Below are 25,880 nucleotides of genomic sequence, written 5' to 3'. Positions count from 1 at the left end.
GAAGAAACCCTTCCAAACTCATTTATGAAGCTAGTATCACCCTGATAACAAAAACAGACAAAGACACATCAAGGAAAGAAAACTTTAGACCAGTATCCCTGATGAACACACATTCAAAAATTCTCAATAAAATTCTGGCAAATAGCATACAAAAATACATTTAAAAGATAGTGCACCATGATCAGGTGGGGTTCATCCCAGTGATGCAAGGTTGGTTCAACATATGGAAATCAATAAATGTAATTCATCACATCAATAGACATAAAGACAAGAATTATAAGATCATCTCAATGTCTTCATTTTCAAAACTAGAAAGACTAGGGATAGTAGGAACATACCTAACATTGTAAAAAAACTACCTATGTAAAAGCTACCTAAGCCCAAGGCCAAAAATTCAAAATGGAGAAAAAGTGAGAGCATTCCCTATAAAAACTGGAACAAGACAAAGATGCCCTCTATCACCACTTCTATTCAACATAGAAAACTTCTACAACTCATAAATAAATTCAGCAAAGTAGCAGGATATAAAATCAATACCCATAAGTCAAACATGTTCCTATACATCAGTAAGGAATCCACTGAAAGAGAAATTAGGAAAACTGTCTCATTCACAATAGCTCAAAAAAATAAAATACTTGGTAATCAATATAACAAAAGAGGTGAAAGGTTTCTACAATGAAAACTAAAGAAAGAAATTGAAGGAGACCTTAGAATATGAAAATATCTCCTATGCTCTTGGATAGGCACAATTAATAATGTCAAAACTGCCATACTACCAAAAGCAGTATACAGATTTAATGCAATTCCTATTAAAATACATTCTTCATAGAAATAGAAACTGCAATTATGAAATTCATCTGGAAAAATAAGAGAACCAGAATAACCAAAGCAATCCTTAGCAAGAAGAGTGAAACAGGAAGCATCATAATACCAGACCTCAAACTATACCACAGAGCTATGGTAACAAAAACTGCTTGGTACTGGCAACAAAACAGATATGAAGACCAATGGTATAGAAAAGAAGACACAGAGACAAACCCATATAAATAGTTATCTCATACTAGACAAAGGTACCAAAAACATTCATTGGAGAAAAGATAGCCTCTTCAAGAAATGGCACTGGGAAAACTGGAAATCCATATGTAACAAAATGAAATTAAGCACTATCTCATCACACACAAAACTCAACTCAAAGTGGATCAAAAGACTTGGGCACTAGAATAGAGACCCTGCACCTAATAGAAGAAAAAGTAGGCCCAAATCTTCACCATGTCAGCTTAGGAAATGTCTTCCTTAACAAGACTCCTAAAGTGCAAGAAATAAAATCAAGAATCAATAAATGGGATGGATTCAAACTAAAAATCTTCTTCTCAGCAAAGGAAACAATCAATAACACGAAGAGAGAGCCTATAGAATTGGAGAAAATCTTTACCATATGTACCCCAGATTGAGCATTAATCTCCAGGAAATATAAAGAACTCAAAAAACTCAATACCAAAAAAACAAAAACAAAAACAAATAACTCAATGAATAAATGGCTAAGAAACTTAACAGTCACTTCACAGAAGAAATATAATCAATAAATAGATGAAAAAATGTTCAAACCTGAAGCTTAATTTTACTGGATATAAAATTCTTGGTTGGCATCCATTTGTTCAGAGCTAGAATTATGTTGTTCCAGAAACTCTGAGTTTTGAGGGTCTGGGTTGAGAAATCAACTGAGATCCAAATCAATTTCCCTCTATATGTAATCTTATACATTTCTCTTGGAGCCTTTAAAATTCTATCCGTATTCTGTATGCTAGGCATTTTCATTATAATGTGCCTTGGTGTGGGTCTGTTGTAATTTTGCACATTTGATGTCTTGTAAGCCTCTTTTATTTGACTTTACATTTCATTCTTCAGGTTTGGAAAATTTTCTGATATTATTTCATTGAAAATATTGTGCATTCCTTTGGTTTATATCTTCACTCCTTCCTCTATCCTAATAAATCTTAAATCTGGTCATTTCATGTTATCCCATAATTCTTGGAAGTTCTGTTCATGGTTTCTTACCATCTTCTCTGTGTGGTCGACTTTATTTTCAAGATTATATATTCTGTCTTTGTTGCCCGAGGCTCTGTCTTCTAAGTTGTTTAGTATGTTTGTGATACTTTCCAGTAAATTTTTAATTTGGTTTATTGATTCCTTCATTTTGAGGATTTTGGTTGCTTTTCTTTTCATAATCTGTATCTCTTTATTGAAATGATCTTTTACCTCCTGAAATTTATCATTGATTTCACTCCTTATATCATCCTTTTTGTAACAAATCAGTTTAACCAAGTATATTCTGAACTCTTTCACTCACATTTCTTCTATTGTGTTGTCCATGGATTCTATTATTGAAGCATTTTGGTTTGTTTGGGGTATTTTGTTCCCTTGTTTTTTCATGTTGTCCATTTGTTTTCCCATCTAGCAGTATGGATCTGAGATATTACAGCTTCTACCCTGTAGACTTATAGTGTCCCTAAAGGTTTCCAGTACCTTGCTTTAAAGGGGGAGAAAAATATTAACAGAATCCAGTGCAAACAATATACAACCTTAAAACAAATAGATCCTATTAAGATGTCAGACACTTCTGTCCCAGGTGATACTCAGGGCTGAGTGCCAGGACTTGTGTGCCTTTCAGAGAGAGCTGCTTTGTATCAGGTGGATCAGGACCAGGTGCTAAGAGCAGTAGGCTGACTATGTAGATGTGAGTGCTGTGCCAGGTAGCTAGGGAGGGGTTAGGAGCCTGGGGGTTGGGAAACATGAGGGCCCTGTTGGGTGCCAGACTGATGTTGGACCTGGTTGGACCAGGATATTGGTGCATGTCAGACTAGGGGGGGAGTTAAGGACCCAGCTAGTGCTGGGGCCCAGTGAGTGCTGGCCCGAGTGGGCCCCAGGAACCCAGTGGGTGTTGGACTGGCTGGCTGGACAAACAGAGAACAAGATATCCTCATACCCTTTTCCAGTCTCTGACTCACTTAGCCAGCCCTGTCTGTTTCCATGCACTTCAGGACCCATGGAGCTGGGGAGAGCCTGGTTCTTCCTGCCTCTGCAACAAGATGGTGGCTATTAGCACACCTAGCAGGAAGATCTCAGGTGTCACCAAATCTGCAGGCACCTTGATAATGGACTTCCAGGCCCTGGCCAGTGTCCCCGTATGTAGTTGGCCTTGTCCTGAGAAGGTAACAGTGGCAGAGGTGGCATACCTACAGGCACTTTGATATTAGGCTTCCAAGCCCTGGCTGGTGTCCCAAGATGGAGGCGGCCACATTTGGAGATGGGGCAACAGTGGAATATGCCAGAGTAAATTTTACCATATGTATTCCTATAAATCATTAATTTAAAAACTGCAAATAAATTGAAAGAATATCAATACTGTAGAAGAAGGGGAAGAGGAGAAGGGAGGACAGGTGGGAAGGGGGAGCAAATTAGAGTCCATATATTCCAATGTATTCCATGCATGTATGACAACTGCCCAATTGAATATACTTTCTATTCATACTCTAGAAAAGTCCCCTCCTCTATTAAAGCTGATCTGGTCATATGTAACTAGTAAAATGCAGTAAAATGAACGGTATCACACCGAAGATAATGTTATAATAAGCCTTGTGACAACATTGTTCTTATTCTTTTGGAGTGTTTACTGTTGGGATGCACCTTTTCAGTGCCAAAGCACCATGGTTTAAGAAGCCCAAGATTTCATGCAAAACCATGTATAGGTCTTCTGGTTAACTGTCCCAGCTGAGCTTCCATCCAGTATTCAATACTAGTCATGTAAGCAAGTCATCATGGAAGTCTGGCCCAGTTGAACCTTAGGATAATTGAAGTCTTAGTTTCCATATAACAGGTTGACAGGGCCTAAACATAAGTGTCTGGATGAACCCACGCAACCTACCAGACTGAGACAAATTAGTATATTATTGTTTAAAACTAGCAAAATTTTAGATCATTTATTACATAGCCATGCATTACCAGAAGAACAGTCAAGTATATTTTTTTGATTAGCAAATATTGTATCTCTTTGTAGTGACTTTTCATTCAAATATATGTTGTGATATGCTATGTTGATATTAGGGCATTTTATTTTCCAATATTTGTGTGTGCTTATTAAAGCAAAAAAGCAAAAAAAAAAAAAAAGACAATGATAAGAAAATATTTAGGAGAAAAGTTAACAAACAAGATGTAATAATGGATTAGAATTCAGGGGACTTCAGAGGTGTTGAAAATTTTCTGTCTTATGCTATTTGTAGTTACATAAAATTTGTTTTATTCTAACATAATTGACATATTTCTCTTATATAATTTTGCAAGTGCGTAATACTTTATAATGTACCATGTTTGAAACACAATTAATTAGCAGTGGGGTTGACCAGAAATAGAGAATAGAAAAGAGAAGTTTGAGAAATAAATCAAATCCTAGTCTAAGCAATGAGTAATGGGAACACATGATATAAGTATTCAGTTTCTGGAACAGGTATTATGAGTCTGGAGATGACTCTATCAGTTTGATATAGGTTCCACTCAACTTTTCCACATTTCAACCATAAGGTCATATTCTAAAATCAATTTGTCATGCTGCCTCCCCAGTGTACCCCCAGGAAGCTTACACACTGCCTAGGCTTACATGGGTTACTTGGCAGCCCAATAACTATTTCATTCTGGCTTATATGTCAGGTTCTTGGGCATTATAAAGTTAGTATGTCACATTCCTGATTAGTAATATATTTGGGGGACTAACAAAATTAATTTTGTGAACCTGCCAAGCTAAGAACCTAAATTTAGACTACAAAGAGTACATAGGTGAATGTTCCATTTTGAAACTTCTTGGGTATTAGTAAGCCAATCTCCCCAGATGAGATCTTGACCGAGAGCCTCATTTCTATAATATTTATTTTTCTTATCTTTGCATGTAGATTATAAGTCTTTAGCAGACAAAATTAATATATTACTTTGTCTCATCTTCAGATAAATATATATAGTACTTTGCATATAGTAAATGATTAATCAATATTTTTTGACTGAGTGATTGACAGGACTGTTGGTTACAGACATATTAGCCAGTTAGCATCTATATCATGATTGACAATAATATTAAGTGTCATTACTGACTATAATGAACATAACTCCATTTCAACTATCAAGTGCTATCTTATTGGCTAATATAAAACTATTGCCATTGTTCAAGTTCAAATCACTCTTTCTCAAATCAGCTTCTTCTCAGCATTCTATGAATTCAAGCAAGACAATCCAGAAGAGGCATTTTATGGTGTGTGTGTGTGTGTGTGTGTGTGTGTGTGTGTGGAGTGAACATTAATGAAGTCAGTAACAAAAGTTTAAAATCTGAGAACTCCCCAAAAGAATTTTTCAGCATTACATAATGAAGGTAAAGTTAAGGCAATTTTCATGTCAGTGGCAGAATCAAACCTAGAAGATTCTAAGACAAGTGATAGTATAATAATCAATCTTATTGTGTTCATTATTTCATCTTTAGAATTGTAGCAATGGTAAAATTTTTCTAACATATTCAAATGGTGATATACTTAATTTATCCTCTGAATTATTGTTTGCTCTTTTATTGTTTATGAAAAGAAATGCTGCATTTCTCATACTAGCCAAAAGAGAAGCAATCACTTGCCATGAATCAGTGCTAGAAATAGAAATTATTTCAAGCATTAGACACATTTGTGGTCTGTGAACACTGAACGCTAATAACCAGAAGAGTTCCAATCCTAAAATGACTTCCAAGTAATTTAATCCAGAAATGCTCTGGATGGACATCCAGTTGTCTGCATGGATCCTGGAAGAGCAGTTATTTCACATTTAGTCTTCATAGCCTTGAAGCTTGCCTTTCTGCAAGTAGGGTGTCTGTATGCATTCCACAAGAGAGAGAGAGAGAGAGAGAGAGAGAGAGAGAGAGAGAGAGAGAGAGAGAGAGAGAAGCAAACTGTATTTCTGAAAACCAGGGAGAAGGAATGCAGAGTGACATCAGGTCTTTAGGCATTCTTGCTCTGTGGGTGCTGGCTATTAAAGCAGCCTTTAATTAATTAGTACTAATGCTTTGGACATACTGAACAAATCAACATGCAGGAACTATGCTTTGTTTTTCACTTTCCTTTTTTTTTTTTCATTCCTGTCCCCCTAGCAATTTATCTAATCAACAGAAAGTGGGCTCTATTGTGTGTCTTTCATCTCTAATACGAGTGATTATAAGGAAATAAAGAACATATAGGCCAGAGAGTGGCCATGAAAGTCAAGAGTCAGTATGGGCTCCACAGTGGTAGCTCAGCGTTCTCAGTTTGAAGAGAGAGACTCTATACCTGATCCCTAAGGTATTAGTGATAATTAATTTTAGGTGTCGATTGGTATGGAAAATCTAGAGAACAGATAAAGCATCATTTCTGGACATGTCTGGAAAGATATTTTGGTAGGACACTCATGTGTCAGTCAGTGGACCAAGTGGGAAAAATCTGCCCTCAAAGTGGGAAGATACCATACAATCAGTTGGGGACCCAGATAGGACCAAAAGGAAGAGAAAGATTAATTAATTCCCCCTCTCTCCCCTCTGGAGCTGGGATGTTCTTCTGTCTTTGAACTAAAGAAATTACATCAGTGTTCTGGTGGGTTCTCAGGCCTTTGGTATGGAACTGAGAGTTAAATCATTGGCTTCCCTTCTTCTGAACCTATCAGACTTGGACTGAGTCAGGCTACTGTCATCCCAGGGTCTCCAGCTTTCAGAGGGCCTGTTGCCAGTTGTGGGATTTCCCAGTCTTTGTTGATATGTAAACCAATTCCTCCAATATGTAATATTTTCTATAAATACACAATATTACATTTAGTTAAGAAATGGCAATCACAAATATTGATTTAAGAAGTTCCGTGGGTTAACAGATACAATGACCACATATCCTCATGCCTTAGGGTTTTCTCATCTAAAAATCTGTTCTAATCTGTGGTCTAATAGTGAAAAGGGGGGTCCGTTTGAGGAAGGTAAATCTTATAATTCAAGAGGTACATTTTATCAAGTTGAAATTGTCTTTATTGTTTTTGGTGAGGAAGCATTCCCTAACAACAAAGGATTTGGTTAAACAACTTCTTGCTCTCTGTAATTTGCCTCTAACACTCAGTTGGTGTCAATAGCAAATAAATAGTCCATTCTTAACCTCTACTTCATTTTTTCAAGTAGAGGGAACAATGGCCATATTTGAGGAGGACCATCTCTTTGTACTGAGATTCACAAGAGTTCAACTGGGAGTCCTGATGCAGGATATTGATATATTACATATCTTTCTATTATTTCCTTTAGGAAACTGACTTTGAGATTTTAATATGGGGTTTCTATTCATCATATTTGTGTGTGTGTGTGTGTGTATCTTAGTATAATGGTGACCAAAATGCCATTGAAAAGGGCATTTATTGCAATGGAATCAGAAAATGGTTATTAAAACTAGTTGTGGGCATATAGTAGGCTTCCAGTGACTTGAAAAATAACATCAATCACACATGATGAGAAATAATTCTGTTCCCTTTGGTAGTAAATATAGAAAGTATGACTTTGTCACTTAATCATGTAGACTAGGGAAAATTAATAATCTTATTTGAACTTTATATTCCTCATTGGAAAAATATATGGATATCAATTATGTTCTGCCACATAGTGTGGGTATTTTGAAAACTGTGAAGTATTATGCAATTATTAGAGACTCCAAAAACTTATCAGTTGATGATACTGATGTTCATAAGAAATGTTTATATATGTTCATGTCTATTTAAATATGTTTAATATGTAGCATATAGAACAATATTGTGTGCTGATTCTTATAACATCATAGGATGGATCAAAAATCTCATTTTTCTAATTCAAGAATACAAAATGAGGGTGCCACATGCTTCAACCAGTTGTAATTTGGTGAGTTAGAAGCATAGAGGGATTAGACTTCAGGATTTCATTGCATTGCAAATAAGACCTTTTCAAAGCTCTTGAGAATTATTGTCCTTGAAAGTGGAATTTTCCAAGGAACAAAGTCAAAACATAAATTTTAACAGTTAGTAGATGCAGGAGTTGAGATTAAGAGCACTTGTTCAGCTATGCTTTCATAGGCTCAGAGAGATTAAATGACTTATCCAAGGTCATATAACCAATGAGTGTTAAAGGTAAAACTAGAATGAAGTACATCAGATTCATAGTTCTGACTCTGAATTTCATTTCACACTGTAGACTGCTGAGCCATAGAACTTAGTTTCCTAATTGTATTCTTAATATTATTCCATAATAAGCAATATCTGACAGAACTATTTATGAACTATACATATTTACTTATTTTAATTTGTTTAAGCATCACTTTGGGGTATATATTTAAAATTCTCTCTTAGTGACCATCATACCATTGTGATTTTTGTTATTATCACTGAGTATATGGGGATACAATGGTAGACCAAATGATTTGCTATCCCTGTCCACTGCAAAGCTCATTATCTAAGCAAAGAATCATGGGCATGTATACATGCAATGGTGATGTACTCCATGAATCAGAATTGCAGAATATGAAGACAGTCTATAATAGAGTTGATAGAATAATATATCAGGAAAAGCCTTATTGAGGAAATAATACTTTAGCAGAGATTTAAAAAATAAGCTGGTGTTGATCAGAAAAAGATGGAAAGCCTTAACACTCCATGGGATTATGCAACATAGAAAGCATAAGAGACTAAAAAAAGACCAATATAGTCAGAGGGGAAGGAAATAGATGAACAGGGGGTAAGACAAGGGAGAACGTAAACATGGACCTGGCCACATAAGACTTTTAGGTCATATTAAGTAGTTTCCTTGTTCTATTCAAAGATAAATGGAGCTCCATAGTATTAACCAGGGACTGTGACATAATCAGATTCTGATTTTGAATAATCATTCTGATTGCAGTAAATAGAATGGGTGGAAGAGGGTCAGCTGTTGGTCTATGCCAACTAGTAAGGTGACTATTACAGCAGTATAGGCAATAGATAAGATATCCCAACTGGAGTTATGGGGGATTAGATGCAGAAAAGTGGACATACTTGACATATATTGGGGAGATAAAATCAATAGGGCTTGCTGAAGAACTGGATATGGGGTGTGACACATAGGGAGACTCAGAGTTGCTACCTTGTCTATTGGTTGCTGCCAGTGAAACAGGTACAGTAGACTAGGATTAGGATTTGGAGGAATTATCATGAGTCTGGTTTTGATATGAAGAGTTTAAGGAGATTTTGAGATATCCAACAAGAATTGTTTAGGAAGCAGTTGGATAAATAAGTCTGGATAGAAATATATATCTGTGGTTCATCTTCATAAAAGACAATAGAAACTATATTATTATCTAAGAGAGAGTAGAGTGAGAAGAAGAGAAGGTCTAGAACATATCCTTCAGGAAACCCAACTTTTATAGGCTAGATAGAAAGGATATGCCTGCCAAGGAGATAGAATAGGAGGCAAACTAGGAGTTCACTGTGTCACAAATGGGATGTACTTCAAGAAGGAAGAAGAGGTACCATGGAAATGTCAAATAAGATGAGAACAGAAGAATATCCTTTGGCCTCAGTTACAAGGAATTCATTGGCAGACTTAATGAGAGCTGTTTCTGTGTATTGAAAGGGCTGGAATCCAAATTGAGGAGAGATGAGAAAAGGAGGAGGCCAGACTAGATCCTCTCTAAAGTCCCTTCCAACTCTAAAATAATATAATGCTGTGATTTCATGCTGCTAGCCAGAGTCTTCCTTTGTCACAAGTTTCCCAGTTCCTGCTTAATAACATGGCTCTGTTGTTGAAAGAGATTGATTCAAAAAGAATGTATTACTTTAAGCATCTTTAAAATCTTAAATTTGGGATGAATCATTTTTTTTCTTCATTTACATCTATATTTTCTTTTGGAAAGAATCTTGAGCACAAAAAAATCTTGTGTGATTTTTCCATATAGCACACTAATTGAAGAAATATATTTCCAGGAATTGATTTAACTTTTTGGGTCAGGACTGCAGGGATAAAACCAGGTTTAAAGTTTCCATGTGAATGAATTTGGAAGCGAACAGATTTGAAGCTGTAGTTCAGGGATGTCTCATAGTAGACCATACTGTTTTTCTTTTAAATTGAATCGCTTTTTCTAGACACTGAGAGTTAAGAAACACATCCAAAGAACTGATTTTGTATGTAAGCAGAATGCTTGGGCTGCTGCATTTCATCTAAAAAGAGGTTCCAATATTCTGTCTTGGTGACATAGAAATCTGGTGAAAGGGCATATACACCTTTGTTATTCAAAGTGTGACCTGTGAACCTGCAGCATCAACTTTAGCTAAAAACTTGTAAGAAATACAGAACTCAGGTCCCAAGGCAGATCTATTGTATCAGAATTTGCATTTCAATAGGATCTTCAGGTGATTTATATTAACATTAAAAGGTGAAAATAACTTGCATTTTCCCTCAGAATTTACTTTTTAGAAACATAGAATTCTTTGTTACTCTGCTAGGATGTTATAAATTGATCCAAGGACAAGTTAGTCATTTATGGACTAAAAATTAATTCTATTATTTTGTTTTAAAATTAAGTCTTCTGGTGGAAGGCCAGAGTGACTAAGGTGACAAAAAGTAAGTTCCTCACCCAACTCATGGTAGGACATTCATTTTTTCTTTCCCCCTTTCCAAAAGCTCAGTTGAATTATCTATCCTTCCTCTTGTTCTTAATTATAAAATTTGTAAATTTAATTTGTAGTAGCAAGGTTAATTCTTATGCTCAAACTTTTGTTATTTTCAGTCTCTAGCATAGGAGAAAACCTACACTTCATTACATGACCTCCTTCCTGGTGGTTAACATCTGGAATGGACAGATGAAACTAAAGCCCCCCAGTCAGAGTCAGTCTGTCTGTCTGTCTGTCTGTCTGTCTCTCTCTCTCTCTCTCTCTCTCTCTCTCTCTCCTCCGTTTCTAACATGGAGCACTATTCTAACCTTTAACCAGGGGCAGGAAAAGATTGCTACTGCCCCCTGCTGGCCCATTGTCTTTTTTTTTCCTTTCTCTACAAATCTGACTTAAGAGGATGTCCAAAGATTTTGAGCCACTGAAGAAAGCCCAGTGGAAGGGGCTTTCCCTAGTAACGAGGTAGATCCTTTGAGAACAGGCGGCTAAAATGAAATGAAAACATTCAAGAGGCGAGGAAAGCATAAAGGACTTCTAAATTAAATTACCGATTGTTATGAACCTTTTTCTGTACACGGGCTTCTCTACACCAAGGTAATATCCCCTCCTTTTCAGCACAGGGCTTCACTTTTGCCTCTGGTTCCCACTGATAATAAGTGAACTACCCACACCCTTATTATAATTTCAGTACTCCAAATCCTGTTCTGTTTCCCTAATTTTCTTCCCCATGTCTAAACCTTATTTCCTTCTCTTTTCTGCTTCAAACTCCCGTCCCGCCCACCCACAGGCAGACTAGCATTTTCAGGAAGCTCAGACCCCAGCCTTTCTCACCCCCTCTGTCTCCCCTGACCTCTGCTCTCTCCTTATCATAATCTCGCTCACTTCAGCACCCCCTTACTGAATGGCCAGTCACTCTTTGCCTTTGAACAGCAGGCACGTCCCCACATGAATGCCTCTCCCCGACCCCCGCCCCAAGCTACTGAAAAAGGAAACATGCGCACTTCAGAGCTAGGAGCTGTCCGAGTGCTGAAATTTATAGGCTGGGTAAGATCACGTCTCCGTCTTTTTCTGTAGCCCTCATTCCAGCACAGGATCTCAGCAATTTCTCCCTCTTCCCCCCAAACACTCCAGCGCGCAGAGTCCTTTCTTCCTCATTTACAACTTCTTTTTAAAGGATAACATTTTCTAGAGGAAAGGGCTTTGCTAAACAGAAAGGATATAAAACAAAAGCCACAGCAACCCGACTTCCAGCATGGCATTGTCACCAGCCCCCTTTGCATGGTGATGCGATTAAGGTAGCAGCATTTTTATTATTCAGGAAAAGCAGCTGGGGGATTCATCAGTTCTGAGGCTTTGTCTTTCCTGGGCTAACTGATGGTCCTGAGCCTCGGTTTGACCTGACCATGATGCCCAGGACTGGCACTTTTTGGTTTTTCTCAGAAAACTGTACAAACCCAAATTTCTTTTTGATTTTCAAAGAAACTAGATTCCTGCTAGATTTTGAATCTGGACAATAAATAGATACTTTGTCCTAGCTTCTTTCTGGAATCATTTCGGGATATTTTCCACAAGCATCACAGAAACAGGAATGAACCGGCAGCTAGTGAACATTTTGACAGCCTTGTTTGCATTTTTCTTAGAGACAAACCACTTCAGGTAGGTGAAACGACTTTGCATGCTGATATTTTCCACATGAAACTGTTTGAAAGAGAAAGTGTCATGCAATTATCAATTTTTTCCTGTTCCCTGGATCATATTACTTTAATTTTATAGAGGAGAGTTAGATTTCTTTTGTTCATTTAAAAAGCTTAATTATGGTGGGAAGGTGGTAAATTTTCACAAAAGCAAGTTTTATGTTGCATAGCTGCACTCTGCATTTCAACACACATTTCCACAGCCAATGTGATATTAAGATAGTCTGATGAGTTGCATGTCCTTTACATTTCTATATAAGGTTGATATTTTTGCTTTCAAATTCTTTTGGAAGTCATTTTAAAGGGATTAATGGGTGCAGTGTTTTTCATCTGGTGGAGTGATTGAATTAATTTGTCAGAAACATGCTCATTTTATATAAAAATATATGAGAACCCTAATTCTCAGCCAACTTGGGACTTCTATTATATTTCATCAACTTGAAGCATACTCTGATAACTGCAATTCAGGAATTTTCTTGAAACATCAAATATCTCTTTTTACCACAATTCTACCATTTAGTCTACTTGAAAATTGATTGCCTACCAAAATTTAATTAATATGACATCTTTGTACTTATGTCTGCATGACGAGTGGAGTGTGCATAGTTAAAATAAGTGAGAAATTATTATTTGCATGCTTTCATTTTCTACCTAATTTACTAGTTGTCAAATCAATTGCTATCTCAAAATATTAATTTTATTGCCAGTAAATGAAATAGCCATTTAGTGGCAGAGTCTAAGATAAGAGATAGGAGATACTCTTATAATAAAGTGTAGAACTCTACCTTTAATTTTCACCAAATTTTATGGTATTTTTTCACAGAACCAAGAGAAATTGAACACATAGAAATAATGCTATGAATACTGGGAAAACCCACTATGTTCCTTTCAGGTTCACACCTTCTACTATGATTAAGAAAGATTGTAGGCTGGGTTTTATTAGAATCATCATCATCATCATCATCATCATCATTTTCATCACTACCACCACCATCATAATCAAATAATACTTGATTAATCAGATGAATCTGCATATGGGAATGTGAGTATTTCTGGATGATTATATCAATTTCAACTCCTACCAAATGCTTATATCATCTTTGCACTTAAATTCAATGCCTCTTCTTTGAAAAACTGGCAAGAATGTGGTATTTTCTTAGTGTTAGAATTAACAAGATTGTTCAACTACTGAAAACAAAGCTTTTACAATACATACTTTAGTGAAGAAATAAACATATTCAGTCAACCACTATGTATTTTGAAAGAATTTATTACAAACCAAATATGCTCTTCTTATAAGCTCTTTATTACTTTTGACATGGACATGAAAATCTGAGAGGTTTTCCATTCAACTTTTAGTGCTTTTGATACTGAAAAAGACAAAATGACTTAGAAGTATTTTTTCATTAATGCTTTATTAGAGAGTTGAAAATTTAAGTGTTCATATATAAATAACAACTGATAAATTAATTGAAGTAACAAACATAATCATTGTTGACCTATTTTTAAATGAAGTTAAAATTCCAAATGAAGTTTCTCTTTTAGATATCACATTGGAAAATACTAATAACTAATAACTGAAATAGAATCTAGCATGTGAGAAAATAAGCAATATGATAATTAATTGCAGTGTTTAGTGTGTTCATCCTATCTTACATTTCTTATGAAAGGTAGAGGATTTATATTTAGGGCTGCAATGATGGAACAAATTTTTTAAAGTATGGGAAAATGATTCAAGTCATCACATGAATTTCAAAAATTATCATTTTCAATTCTCTGGTAATTCTACAAATAAATAGTTTTACCTAAATGTCCATAGAATCTACAACCTGAATCTATGTACATTGTCATCTGAAGCATATTATGATTAAAGTTTGAAAACTTGGGAGGTATGGATTTATGCTTCTCATCATGTAAAGTTAACTTTAGACCATATACAAGCTCAGAAGTTAACCAAAGAGTTTATATTTTTCTATTTTGTTCTTACTAATACATGAAATATCTTCACCAAAATGTGATACAAACATTCTATATTAGTTCTCAGCAGCTGAGAATGAAATTGTTTCTAAAAGAGTTAATGATGTGTTTAGGGCGGCTTTCTGCAAAGACCATGACTCCAGGTCTGGAAAACAACCTTCGCAGACCCTATCTCCTTCAGATTTCTTGGACAAATTAATGGGCAGGACATCGGGGTATGATGCAAGAATCAGGCCAAATTTTAAAGGTATGTTCCACTTAAACTCATGTTAAGGCTTTGAGAAACCCTAGGTATTTGAATAGTTTACTCAGGAAAAAAAAAATTCAGGCTTTTTTTATTGCAAAACAGAAGCAACAAGTATGGTATTCATTTTATTTTAGCATTTTAAAAATCACTCAATGATTTAAATATCTTAAATTTTATTTGTCACTTGCCATGCTTATAAACTTTCCTTGTTTGTGCTTCATTCCAAAAATAACACTAATGGCAGAGATTATTGCCACAGTCTCTATTTTGTCTTAAGTGGAAATGTGGCTGGAAGTGAATACAAGAAGAAATGATTGACTTGACTTGTATAAACATCTACCAGGATGCATGACAAATTCAATGGTTACACCAAAATATATCGTTTTGGTTTTAAATATCAAATCAAAGTGAAGTTTAAATATCAGATAAAATATGCTATTTTATACACTTTCAAGCCTTTTAAAAGTTTTAGGCTTTGTTAGAAGAGGCTCTAACAACAGAAATTTTTGATTCCCACTTGTTTAAACATTTTAATTACTTATTTGAAATTATTTATTCAGAAATAACAAACATTATAGAATTGTAAATGCGTATGTAAAAGATGGTAGATAATTTCTTTGTTCAATTAGAAGCAAATGGAAGTTTTCTGTTTTTGTTCTACATTACAAAAATGTACTTAATAGTCTGTAGATACTGTTTTATCCATTTGGTTTATTTTTACTCTCAATAAAAAATGTACTAAGAACAAATTATTAATAAAAATTATTGTGATGCTTTGTTTTTAAATACATATTTTAAATGGCAGTTGTCATTTAGTTGAATTTAGTATAATGTATTATGAAGCATTTATAATATTTTATAAAAGTATAAACCTATAATATTTTAAATGTTGTGCAGTAATTCATGCATCACTTTGACTTTGTATATTAACAACTTAATTTCATTGCTTTCCTTGAGTTTTGATTAATTTTCATTATTGGAAAATATAAGCATGAAAACTAAATTATAAATTCCTTTCTTTTTTAAGTGCTACACCTCTGAATATATCCAGTTTTGGGCACATTTCATAAAGATATGCCAGAATTTTGGCAAAACAAGCACTTTTGATTTTAGAGATTTCCAAGCAACAAAGCTGAACTAAGTTTAGAGATCAATTTTCCTGAAAAAAAAATCTTCTAGTTCATCCCATTTCCTATAACTTTGTGGTCACTGTTTTAGAAGTCCGTATTTGGAATAAAATCATATGAGTAACAAGCCAAGAATCAGTTTTCAATGGGATTGCTCATTCACACATTTATTCAATACCTTTTGAGTCTGAACTAATGGCTAGGTACTTTGGAAAACTGAAATATGAAACAGGTTCGTGTGCTCAAAAAATTTCAGGGTGTGGCAAGAGAAGATGTTACATGAATACTACAGTATTACATAGAAATAGTTAAGTACTCTCAGGAAGTATACATAAAATACTATGGAGAAATGGAGAGATAATTTCTTATTAAGCTATTCATGTAAAAATCATAGATAAGGTCTAGAGACAGCAAACTGTTCAAGTTTATGAGCATTTTTGTTTGATAGCAGTTATTACTCATTGCTCTCAAGAAATAATTTTTCAAAAGTGCAAAGAGTAATAAAACAAATACCTATGTTGCCATTGCTACTTTACATGGCCACAGAATGAGCCATTATTCCTAGTTTTTTTTCCTGACTATTCTGGGGATGTCACCATTTGGAAATGACATTTATCATGGTTCTAAAGGATACATGAACAAGAAGAAGGTCAAGTTTAGCAAAGCATGACCACATTTTTGCAATCTATCTACTACATGAAGGCCTAAGTATAGGATATTTTAATGATGATAAAAGAAAAATGAGATGGATATCACTTAAGATTCTAAAATTAATGAACTTCACTGACTTTTATCTCCCTGTCCCTTTAACTCTCCACTTCAGTGAACACTGCTATTCCTTCATAAACTTTATTTATATAGCCTTCATTCTGGGGAGTTTGATTTTCCAATGTAAAAGATTCCTCATTATTTTAGAGTAAAATTAATTTCTTTGCTTGGTGTTCCCATAGAACTTTATATGTCTAATAAGGTCATTTTACATATTTAAGTTTGATAGATTCACTCTACACTATATTTGAGAGGACAGGGAGGCTCCTTATTTATATATGCATGCATATGGGATATTGTGGTGTAAGGAAAATAAGTCATCCTTTTCTCCAGAATGAGGAAATAAGGACCAAAAAAGAGAGTGAAATGCAGATCAGTTATGAAGATTAATGCTTCCAATTAGTGTAGTAGAAGTTGAGGGTGAGAAATTTGGCAGTAGTCTTACAGGTGAACAAAAATGATCTTAGCTAAACTGAAGAGAAAGAAATAAAAGTCAGAGTTAATAGGGAACTTGAAGCAGAGGCTTGGAAAATCACTATCATACTTATCATAATTATTTAGCAATGTATAAATGACAAATTTTGTATAGTAGTCAGAAAAGAAGAATGATCAGTATATGTAATTGCATCTAGAATAGTGGTAGTCTCCCTATAAATGTCCCAAAGCAAATTGGATATGATAATAATAAACATGATAATGACAATGTTTACAACAACAGTGATTAATAAGTACACATAAGGGCAAAATTTGACCATAAGAATAAAAGCAAGAGCCAAATATTGACTGTTGAGGTAAAGAGAATGAATATTCTAGAAGTCTTATTAAATATTAGCATGTTTATTTTCCTTGTTGCCAGGCCTTGGCAAGACAGAAATAAATGTATATGCATAAATTTTTATTGAAAAGAATTTTTCTGCATACTTTCAAGTCAGTAAAATATTGTGTGTCTACTCTATATCCTTGATGGGCTCTGAAAGATGTCATAATGGGCATATATACATGAAAGAAGATGGATGTAAGCTAGAAAAAGAAACCAGAAATGATTCAGACTTAGGCTCTGTAATTGAGAGACATTCTTAGAAACTATAGGAAAAAAATAGCTTTTTTTGATGATCTGAAACACAAGTATATAAACAAAGTCATGAGTCAGAGTTGTCGACTGAATTCCATCTATAAGGGCCATACAGACATGGATCGAATCTTATCAAAATATAAATTTTCACAATTCCCAGTTCAGATAAAAATGCAGCAATGCCTGCTCACAATTACCCAGTCAAAACACATAGTAAATGTTGATTCTACATCAACAGAGAAGCCCCTTTCCCCTCTTTGGTGATTTGTCTGGTTTTAGTTGATTTATCATGGTGTTATTCCACCATCCTATCAGATATTCCTTTGTCAGTATTATTGTATCTTGAAAATGTCACTTTAAACATTAAGTTTTTAATTGAAATGCTCAAAGCTGGAAAAATTCATTAGCTCTGTCTCTTTCTTTTTGAAACAAAGCTTTATCTATTTTAATGAAATTTTCCTTGAAAATAAAATTAACTTAGTTTTATATTCTGCATTTCATCCCAATATGAATAAATATGTTTCACTATGGTATTGTTTTTGGCTTAGGACATAGAATAGATAATACCAAGAGATAATTATTCACTTCACTTCTTTGAGCATGCCATGCAAACTAATTTTTCCACATCTAGAGACCTAAGTCTGAAAGTATGATGTATGGCATTAAAATCTACATTTGCATGTAAAATGGTTTACAGCATATTAGGATACATTATTATAAATTACCTTGCAAAGTACATATAGAATGCTTATATATATGCAATTTTCAATGAGTTAGTATCTCAAGAAGTTTTTTCAGGCATAAGTAGAACTAGTTTCTCTTCCATGAAACCAGAGGTTTTCAGGTTTTGCCCATTGGCAATTCTTTTTTTCTGTAGCTAAGTGGTGCTTAAGTTCAAATGTGAATATCAACCCCTGTAGCAGGTGCTTGAGCACATGTCTAGCAGGGACACTTGGGAAGGAGGCTTCTCTTATAATAATGCAGCCCCAGAGTGACCATTTATTTAATCATTCTGGGGGACATGGGTGTAAGACATTACCAAAGATCCTATGAAAGAGAAATGGACAAGTGGAAGCTAAGAGGAAAATGGAAAAAACTAAACATGTGGGGGAGATCTCATGAAAATCAAAGGGAGATCAGCAGAATAGATGAAAGGAACCAAGGGAACGGAAAAGTAGAGGGAAAGGGGAAATACTGGAGAATGATATTGGCCAAATTTTATTGTTATATTGTGTGTAGGTATGAATATGTAACAAAAAATGCCATGATTATGTACAACTACAATGCATTAACAAAATAAGGAAAATTCTACTTTTAAAAAAGAAAGAGGAATAGAATGAGTATCTGAAGCATTAGACTTGAGGGCAGAATATAGTAGAAAGTCCTCAGGCACCTGAAAGGGTGAAGCAATGGTCATGTTGAGATTTGTCGTTTTATCAGAACCTGAAGAAAACAATTGGCTCAATTATAAATCACCTTGATCAACATTTTGCCTTCTTCATAGGGGAATTCCTATTCTGTATCTCCCTTAATTAACCAACAGGTTTGAGATAAATTGCCCCTTAACTACTGAGATGGGAAAAAAGCAATGAAACAAAACCAATGTTGAAACAGAGTCACTGTTAGGAAGTATAAAGCAAAAGGAGTTTTCAGATGTTTATAAATGTCAAGCCTGAGAGATTTGTCTATTGTGAAAATTTTAAAGGTTATAAATATAGCATATGAGTTTTACCTTTTGATTATGATAATAACATCCATTTCAACAGGCCTAGAACTAAGCCTAATTGCAAGAGTCAACATTTACGTTAGGGAAAAATTGTTCTTCACTGAATACAAGGTGATAACTATCAGTGGGGTTGTTTTTTGAAGAAACTGGAAGAGAGAAAAGAAAGGAGGAAATAAAATTTCACAACTGAAAGAATGGATTTGTTTTAGGATACATCATTATAAATTACTTGCAAAGTACATATAGAATGCTTATATATCTGCTTCCAAAGTACATATAATATGGAGAAATATGCATGCATAGTATGTCTATATATATATATATATATATATATATATATATATATACACACACACACACACACACACACACACACATACATATACTATGTTTATACATGCATTAGATTAACTGTGAAAGATACACATTGGTGACCTCTGAGAAACGGAAATGGATGCAGGGGGATAAGGATAGGAAGAAAATGTACTTCTCTCTGCATGTTCCTTGAACTTGGATTATCACATATATTTTCAATTCAAAAAACGAATTAGCTGCAAAGTACTTAACAGAGAGGCAGGGTCAAGGAATCCTCTCTTGGGTAGCAGGACACACCATTGCAGATTAATGTGTCACTTAAAGCTCAATAACATGTATATGGCTCCCCAAATACCCCAAATTTGAAATTTGTTTGAAATTCCCTACCCAATATACTTCCCAAACTAGCTTGCTACCATCATGGCTATAATAACAATGCTGTTGTTTCTGTCCTTGCATTGAAGTTTTATCTCATAGTAAAACCATATGACAGAATGGCAATAAGCCTAATCAGTCACTGTCTCCATAACTTTTTTTGCATAGCCCATTTATAACACATCTGTTACCTAACATCTCCCAAAGTTCTCTTCATTCCAGGGAGCTTGATTTTCTGATGTAAAACATTCCCCATTATTTCTAGTCTGAAATTAAGGAAGAATACGTGGACTCTAGGCATTCTAGAACAAGATGATAGGAGATAAAAATGGTGGAAAATGTTACTAAAAGGAAACACTGAGAGAAACAAAGGAAAATTTATATATGACAATTTTGTCCAAGAATGTTATGATGAAGATTTTTGAACATCCCAAATCCTCTGGCTGTTACAATTTATTTTAGCTTTTCATGTGCCACATAAATACCAATCAATATATTTGAAGATACGAGGCTCCAACCACAGGTCCACAAGATATTTGTTAGGGATTGGAGGTAGCATCAAGAAGAAAGTATCCAAAAAATTCTATTGAACTCTGGCAATGCATATTCCAATAGTTTTTGTCATTATCTTCCATTTCATGGTGACAGGGTGCTACAGTAAAAATAACCCTAGACTTAGATCTAAAAGACTCATATTCATGTCCTCATTTAGTCACTTTTGAGAGAAGGTGTCTTCACAATCTATCCATGCCTCAAATTTTCTTCTGCTTTTACCTGCCTCATATGGGTTGTTCTGAGGATCAAATGAGATCATACATATGAATGCTTCTTTTATGATTATTATAAATAGTGTGAATTATTATTACCACTCTACCATTTTTCTTTTATAAATAACATGATGTATTGCTTAAGCTTATCATTCATAGTAATTGGGTCCTTATATTTGTTTGATTTTTTTTAAATGGAAAGAAATGAATTAGAAAATTCTCACATCTTCTATTCCTAACAGAGTAGCCACAATGTAGATTCCCTATGTCTTAGTTGGTTTTCTTTTTATTAGTTCAGTGGGTAATTTTTCAACTCAACAAGGTAATTCATATTCCAAAATATGAAAAAGTAATGATTCATTGTGGGACGAAATTATATTTCTCTGTTCAAATTCCATCCTGGATTAATTGCTTGGATTAATTTAAAAATTAAGCCATGTAAAAGGCACAGAATAAATTTCACTTGTCCGTAGAAAGGGAAACCCTAAATTTAACTGAAGATAATATGATTTTCATTTTTATGTATCTTTTTGTCCAGTTACCATAGTTACAAAGTTTATTAAACAAAATTAATGAATTAGCTTCCTATTTTAGAATAAGTATTTTAAAGAGAATATTTGATCTTTATGATGTGGCAGGTTAGCAGCATCCAAAATGGAAGACTATAATCTTTGAGAAAATATTACATCATTCATTGGTTGATTCTGGGTAAACCTATAAGCTTTAATTTTCATTATTGAAAGAGACTAAACATTTTATCCTGAGTTCAATAGTGCCTGTTGTTCCTTCTTATCATGAAGAAAAATCCAGTTCATTTTGCTGATAATCTGAGACATCATTTTAAAAAAAGATAATGGCATCAATATCAGGGTATCCTTGACCTTAGTCATTGGACAATATAATGTGTTCAGTTGGAGCAATTACGTTTAGAATGAGAAAAGATAGTCATTGGTTTGTTCTCAATGGTAATGAATATTTTTTCTTGGTGTGTTGAATCAGGCAATATTTAGAATAGGATCTTAAAAATACTTATGGATCTGGGGGTGTTGGCACATGCCTGAAATCTTAGCAGCTTGGGAGGCTGAGGCAGGAGGATCTCAAGTTCAAAGTCAGTCTTAGCAACTTAGCAACTCAGTGAGATCTGTATCTAAATAAAATACAAAAAGGCCTGGGGATGTGCCTCAGTGGTTGAGTGCCCCTGAGTTCAATCCCCAGTATAAAAATAATACTTACGAAAACATATCTGATCAAGCCTCAAAAATATCTTTGGAAGCATTGTGAGATCCTCTTGGAGTTAATACCCAAGAGGCTGCCCTAACCGGGGCATGCTGCATTTGGTCATTGCCTTCCTCCCTGAGATGGCTACTTTGAACACTAGTGACCAATTAAGTCAGTTTCCGTCATGTGAAAGCCTCTAACGGAAGAATAAAAACAAAAAGCAATAGTTCTCTAAGTGATATACTAAAGTATGAAGGACATTTAAGAACAAAGTCACTAGATTACCTTCTTGGAGTCTAGTCTGTCTATTCAAGAGATAGCCATAAAGCAAATACAAGAAAGCAGCTGGATCCTACTCGTATCCTGGCTTATGTACCCACCAATCAATTATGAACATAAGTATACCAAATGGTGGCTCTGTTTTATAAACACATTCATCCAAAAGAACAAAACACATCTTTAAATAAAAATGTGGAAATTACATAAGTAATTATCTTGTATGTGACTGGACATACAAGATAATTCTTTTTTTTTTCTGATGGGAATTACATATTTTCTTGAGGGGGAAAAAGTCACTTTTGGCTATGCACTGTGAAAGCAATAGATTAAATCTGTCAAGTGAGCGTACATGTGTGTATAAAAAGTTTCATGGAAAGGTTTTATATCATTATATTTGAGACTACACACACAGTTCATTTTTCATTCCTTCAATAAATAGTGAGTAGTTATTATGTGCCAAGGAACATATTAGGTGCTATGTATACAGTGCTAAACAGAAATTGAAGTTTTTATATGTCAGTTTTCACTACTACTATCTCACTTCAATAAATACTAGAATATAATTTGCTGAATCATCCAGTATCTTTGCAGGAATGAGATGGCACACTCCAACTGGGTGTGAGAGGTTTAGGAAAACCAACTCCCAAAGGTAGAATATTCTGTGACTATCAATAGATCTGAAGAAGCAAGGAAGGGAATAGTTACCAGAACCTACCGAATGCAGCTCAATAGAGAAGCCACTCAATGGGAACTGGGAAGCAATGTGGTCAATCTGTGTTGTCCTAGCAGGGAGAAAGCCAGGGAATAAATATTGTCACCTTGCTTTCCTCCTGCTTTGCATTCTCTTGTGGGAACCTTTTATTGACTAAATTCATCTAGGGATCATGGAGAAAGAAAGGCCATTGATACAAATCCTGATGAAAACACAAGAGTGTCTCTTGGGTGGGGAATGCAAGATAACCAGCAAAAATATCAACTTATCAACAAATTCACCTCTCAATCTTTGGGTGGTTAAGGAGGCATTTCTAAAATCAGTGAGACATTCAGTGAGCCTTCCTTTATTAGTCTGAGAAAAAGGGAAGTAAGAAAGAGTAATTACTCCAATAGATAAATGCTACCTCCAAAAGCAGAGAAGAGAGACTATAATGTAATGTGATAGATCTGACTCTGAAACAGAAAACTGGAAGAGGTGTAATCAACAAATTGAGGTGTGTGAGTGTGGGGGGGGGCGGATACAGAGGTGGGGAGGGAGAAAAAGGAGGGAGAGAGAAAGAAGAAGGTAGAGAGGGGGATGGGGGAAAGGTGAGGGAGAGTGAAAGTGTGAGGGAGATCTATCTTCACTTTCCTTTCTGATTTAGTATGCTTGCTAACATTGGTATGATTGTCCTTACAGTTATTCCCTGCATACTACCCCATGATGGGATATGTTACGGCTCTTTTACACTTACATACTTTAAGATCTTGATCCTAAGAACTACTTCATGTCTGATAAGGCAGTCCAAACTTCTTTTCTCAGGCATTCTGTTAGAAAAAGTAGGAAAGAGGGGGCAAAAAGAGATTTTAGGAAAGGGGAGGCAAAAAACCTCCCTGAAGTTTATTTCCTGAAGTTTAAAAAATCCTGTGCCTCCCCTTTTCTGAATGTATTCAGAAGAGATGTGTTAATTTATCTTTGAACCCCAGAGTCTCTAAACACTGAATGTTGTATATATTTGGCAGATTACACTGTAACAACTCAAGTTAAATTGGTATATATACACAATAGAGTATTACTCAGCCATTAAGAACGATTTTATGTCATTTATCAGTAAATAGATGGATCTGGAGACTGTTATGCTAAGTGAAATAAGCCAATCTCCAAAAAACAAAGGTTGAACGTTCTGATATGTGAATGCTGACTCACAATAATTAGTAGAGGGGTAGAGGAGGAATATAAATTCAGTGGGTTAGACAAAGGGGAATGAGGGGAACGAAGGGAAGGAAGGGAGATAGAAAAAGGAAATACAGTGGAAAGTATCTGACCTAACTTTCCTATGTACATATATGAATATACCACAGTGAACCTCACCATTGTGTATATCCACAAGACTACGGTCCTAATTAGAATAAGATATATTCCATGCCTGTATAATCATATCAAAATGGATTCTACTGCCATGTATAACAAAAAGAACCAATAAAAAATTTAAAAATGTGATTCAGTATAATTAATAACCATACTTTACAATTCTCACAATGAATTCCTTGTGTTCTATTTGTTACTTTGAATTAACTCTGATTTTCCTAGATGGGCTTTGTATGAAGTATGTCAAATCAAAGATTTGAGAATTTAATATGAAAATAAATTAGTGACCAGTCATATGTATTTCTCAAAGCATGTTTTTTAGAACTGCTTCAGAGCCACGTGTCTTGTTTTCACCACAAAGAAATAAAAAGAGGATATAGATATGCTTACCCTGATTTCAACATTACCCAATGTATCCATCTATTGAAACATCAGGTGGTATCCCATAAATATTTGAAATTTTATGTGTCACTTAAAAAAATAAAAGACATTTTTTAAAAGGTACATCCTGGGCCCCCACATCTCTCCAGGTCTGCCTCTGCAGAATCTCTGGGTGGAGATTGAAATATGTGTTTTGAAAAATTCATTATTTCCTGATTTAAGAACTCTAGGGCTAGAATGAGAATATTTTGCCCCTGAAGGTTGATATGATCTTTATAGTATCTTTTCCCAAGATACTACCTGCCCACATTGCCTTACCAAATAAAGAGGGGAAATTCCACAAGACAAAGAAGTCTAAACTGAGACTCATGAGGCCTGGTTTTAACTTTAGTTTTTAAAAATATTTTTATTAGTCCACTATTATAATTATTATATAATGATTGTTGTATTACACATAATAGTGGGGTTCATTTTGGCATGATCATATTTGCATGAAATATAATTTGCTCCAATTCAATCCCCAGAATTTCTTCTAATGTCTGTTTTGACAGCTGTGGCCTGGAATATGCCACTTAAACTTTCTGAGATTCACTCGTCATACATAAAATAAAGGAATTTGTCTAAGATGTTGACTTCCAACTTTGATAGTCCCTGGTCCTGATAGTCTAAATTGATAACTTAGGTTCTTTTGAAAATTATTGATTTTCACACAAAATAGCTTAGATGAACTCAATCATTTTTTGTTGTTCTTTTTAGCTATACATGATAGTAGAGTGTATTCTGACATATTCTACATACATGGAGTATAATTTATTCTAATTAGGATTCCATTCTTGTGGTTGTACATGATATAGTTTTACTTTTTGTGTATTCATATATGAACATACGAAAGTTATGTCTGATTCACTCTATTCCAATCCCCACTCTGGTCCCTTCTTTCCTCTTTGAATGAACTACTCCAGTGAACTTCTATTCTTCCCTTTTCCTCCTGACCTTATTGTGTTGGACTCAATCTTCCTAGAGAATTGGTCCCTCCTCTGGGAAATTATTAATTCTGTCCAGAAGTTTTTACAGTTTACCATATCTTATATCAAATCAATACTGTCAAGATAGTCATTCTTCTCTAGGAAGATCCTGGAAACTTACAAGAGGGTTACTGAAGAAATCAGCCATTTATAATTTC

General features: G+C 34.7%; 1 protein-coding gene across 3 annotated transcripts in view; it reads left to right on the top strand.

The window, feature by feature from the left end:
• The first annotated feature begins 11,709 nt into the window (after positions 1–11,709).
• Positions 11,710–25,880, top strand: part of Glra2 (glycine receptor alpha 2) — a 183,873-nt gene continuing 169,702 nt past the window's right edge. Inside the window, exons 1-2 of one of the 3 annotated variants that reach the window (XM_046424293.2) lie at positions 11,710–12,345; positions 14,474–14,607. In XM_046424293.2, the coding sequence (XP_046280249.1) occupies positions 12,278–12,345; positions 14,474–14,607 (202 nt within the window). In that variant the 5' untranslated portion in view covers positions 11,710–12,277. Of the gene's footprint in view, positions 12,346–14,473; positions 14,608–25,880 lie in introns of those variants that run through there. The other 2 variants (XM_046424294.2, XM_058572571.1) reach the window with 2 other exon arrangements.

The sequence above is a fragment of the Marmota monax genome, unplaced genomic scaffold, assembly GCF_021218885.2.
Source record: "Marmota monax isolate L192 unplaced genomic scaffold, Marmota_monax_Labrador192_F-V1.1 WCK01_AAM20220418_F8-fsc00089, whole genome shotgun sequence".
Taxonomy (NCBI): Eukaryota; Metazoa; Chordata; class Mammalia; order Rodentia; family Sciuridae; genus Marmota; species Marmota monax.
The sequence above is the reverse complement of the archived record's forward strand: the minus strand, read 5'-3'. Positions and strand labels throughout refer to the sequence as shown.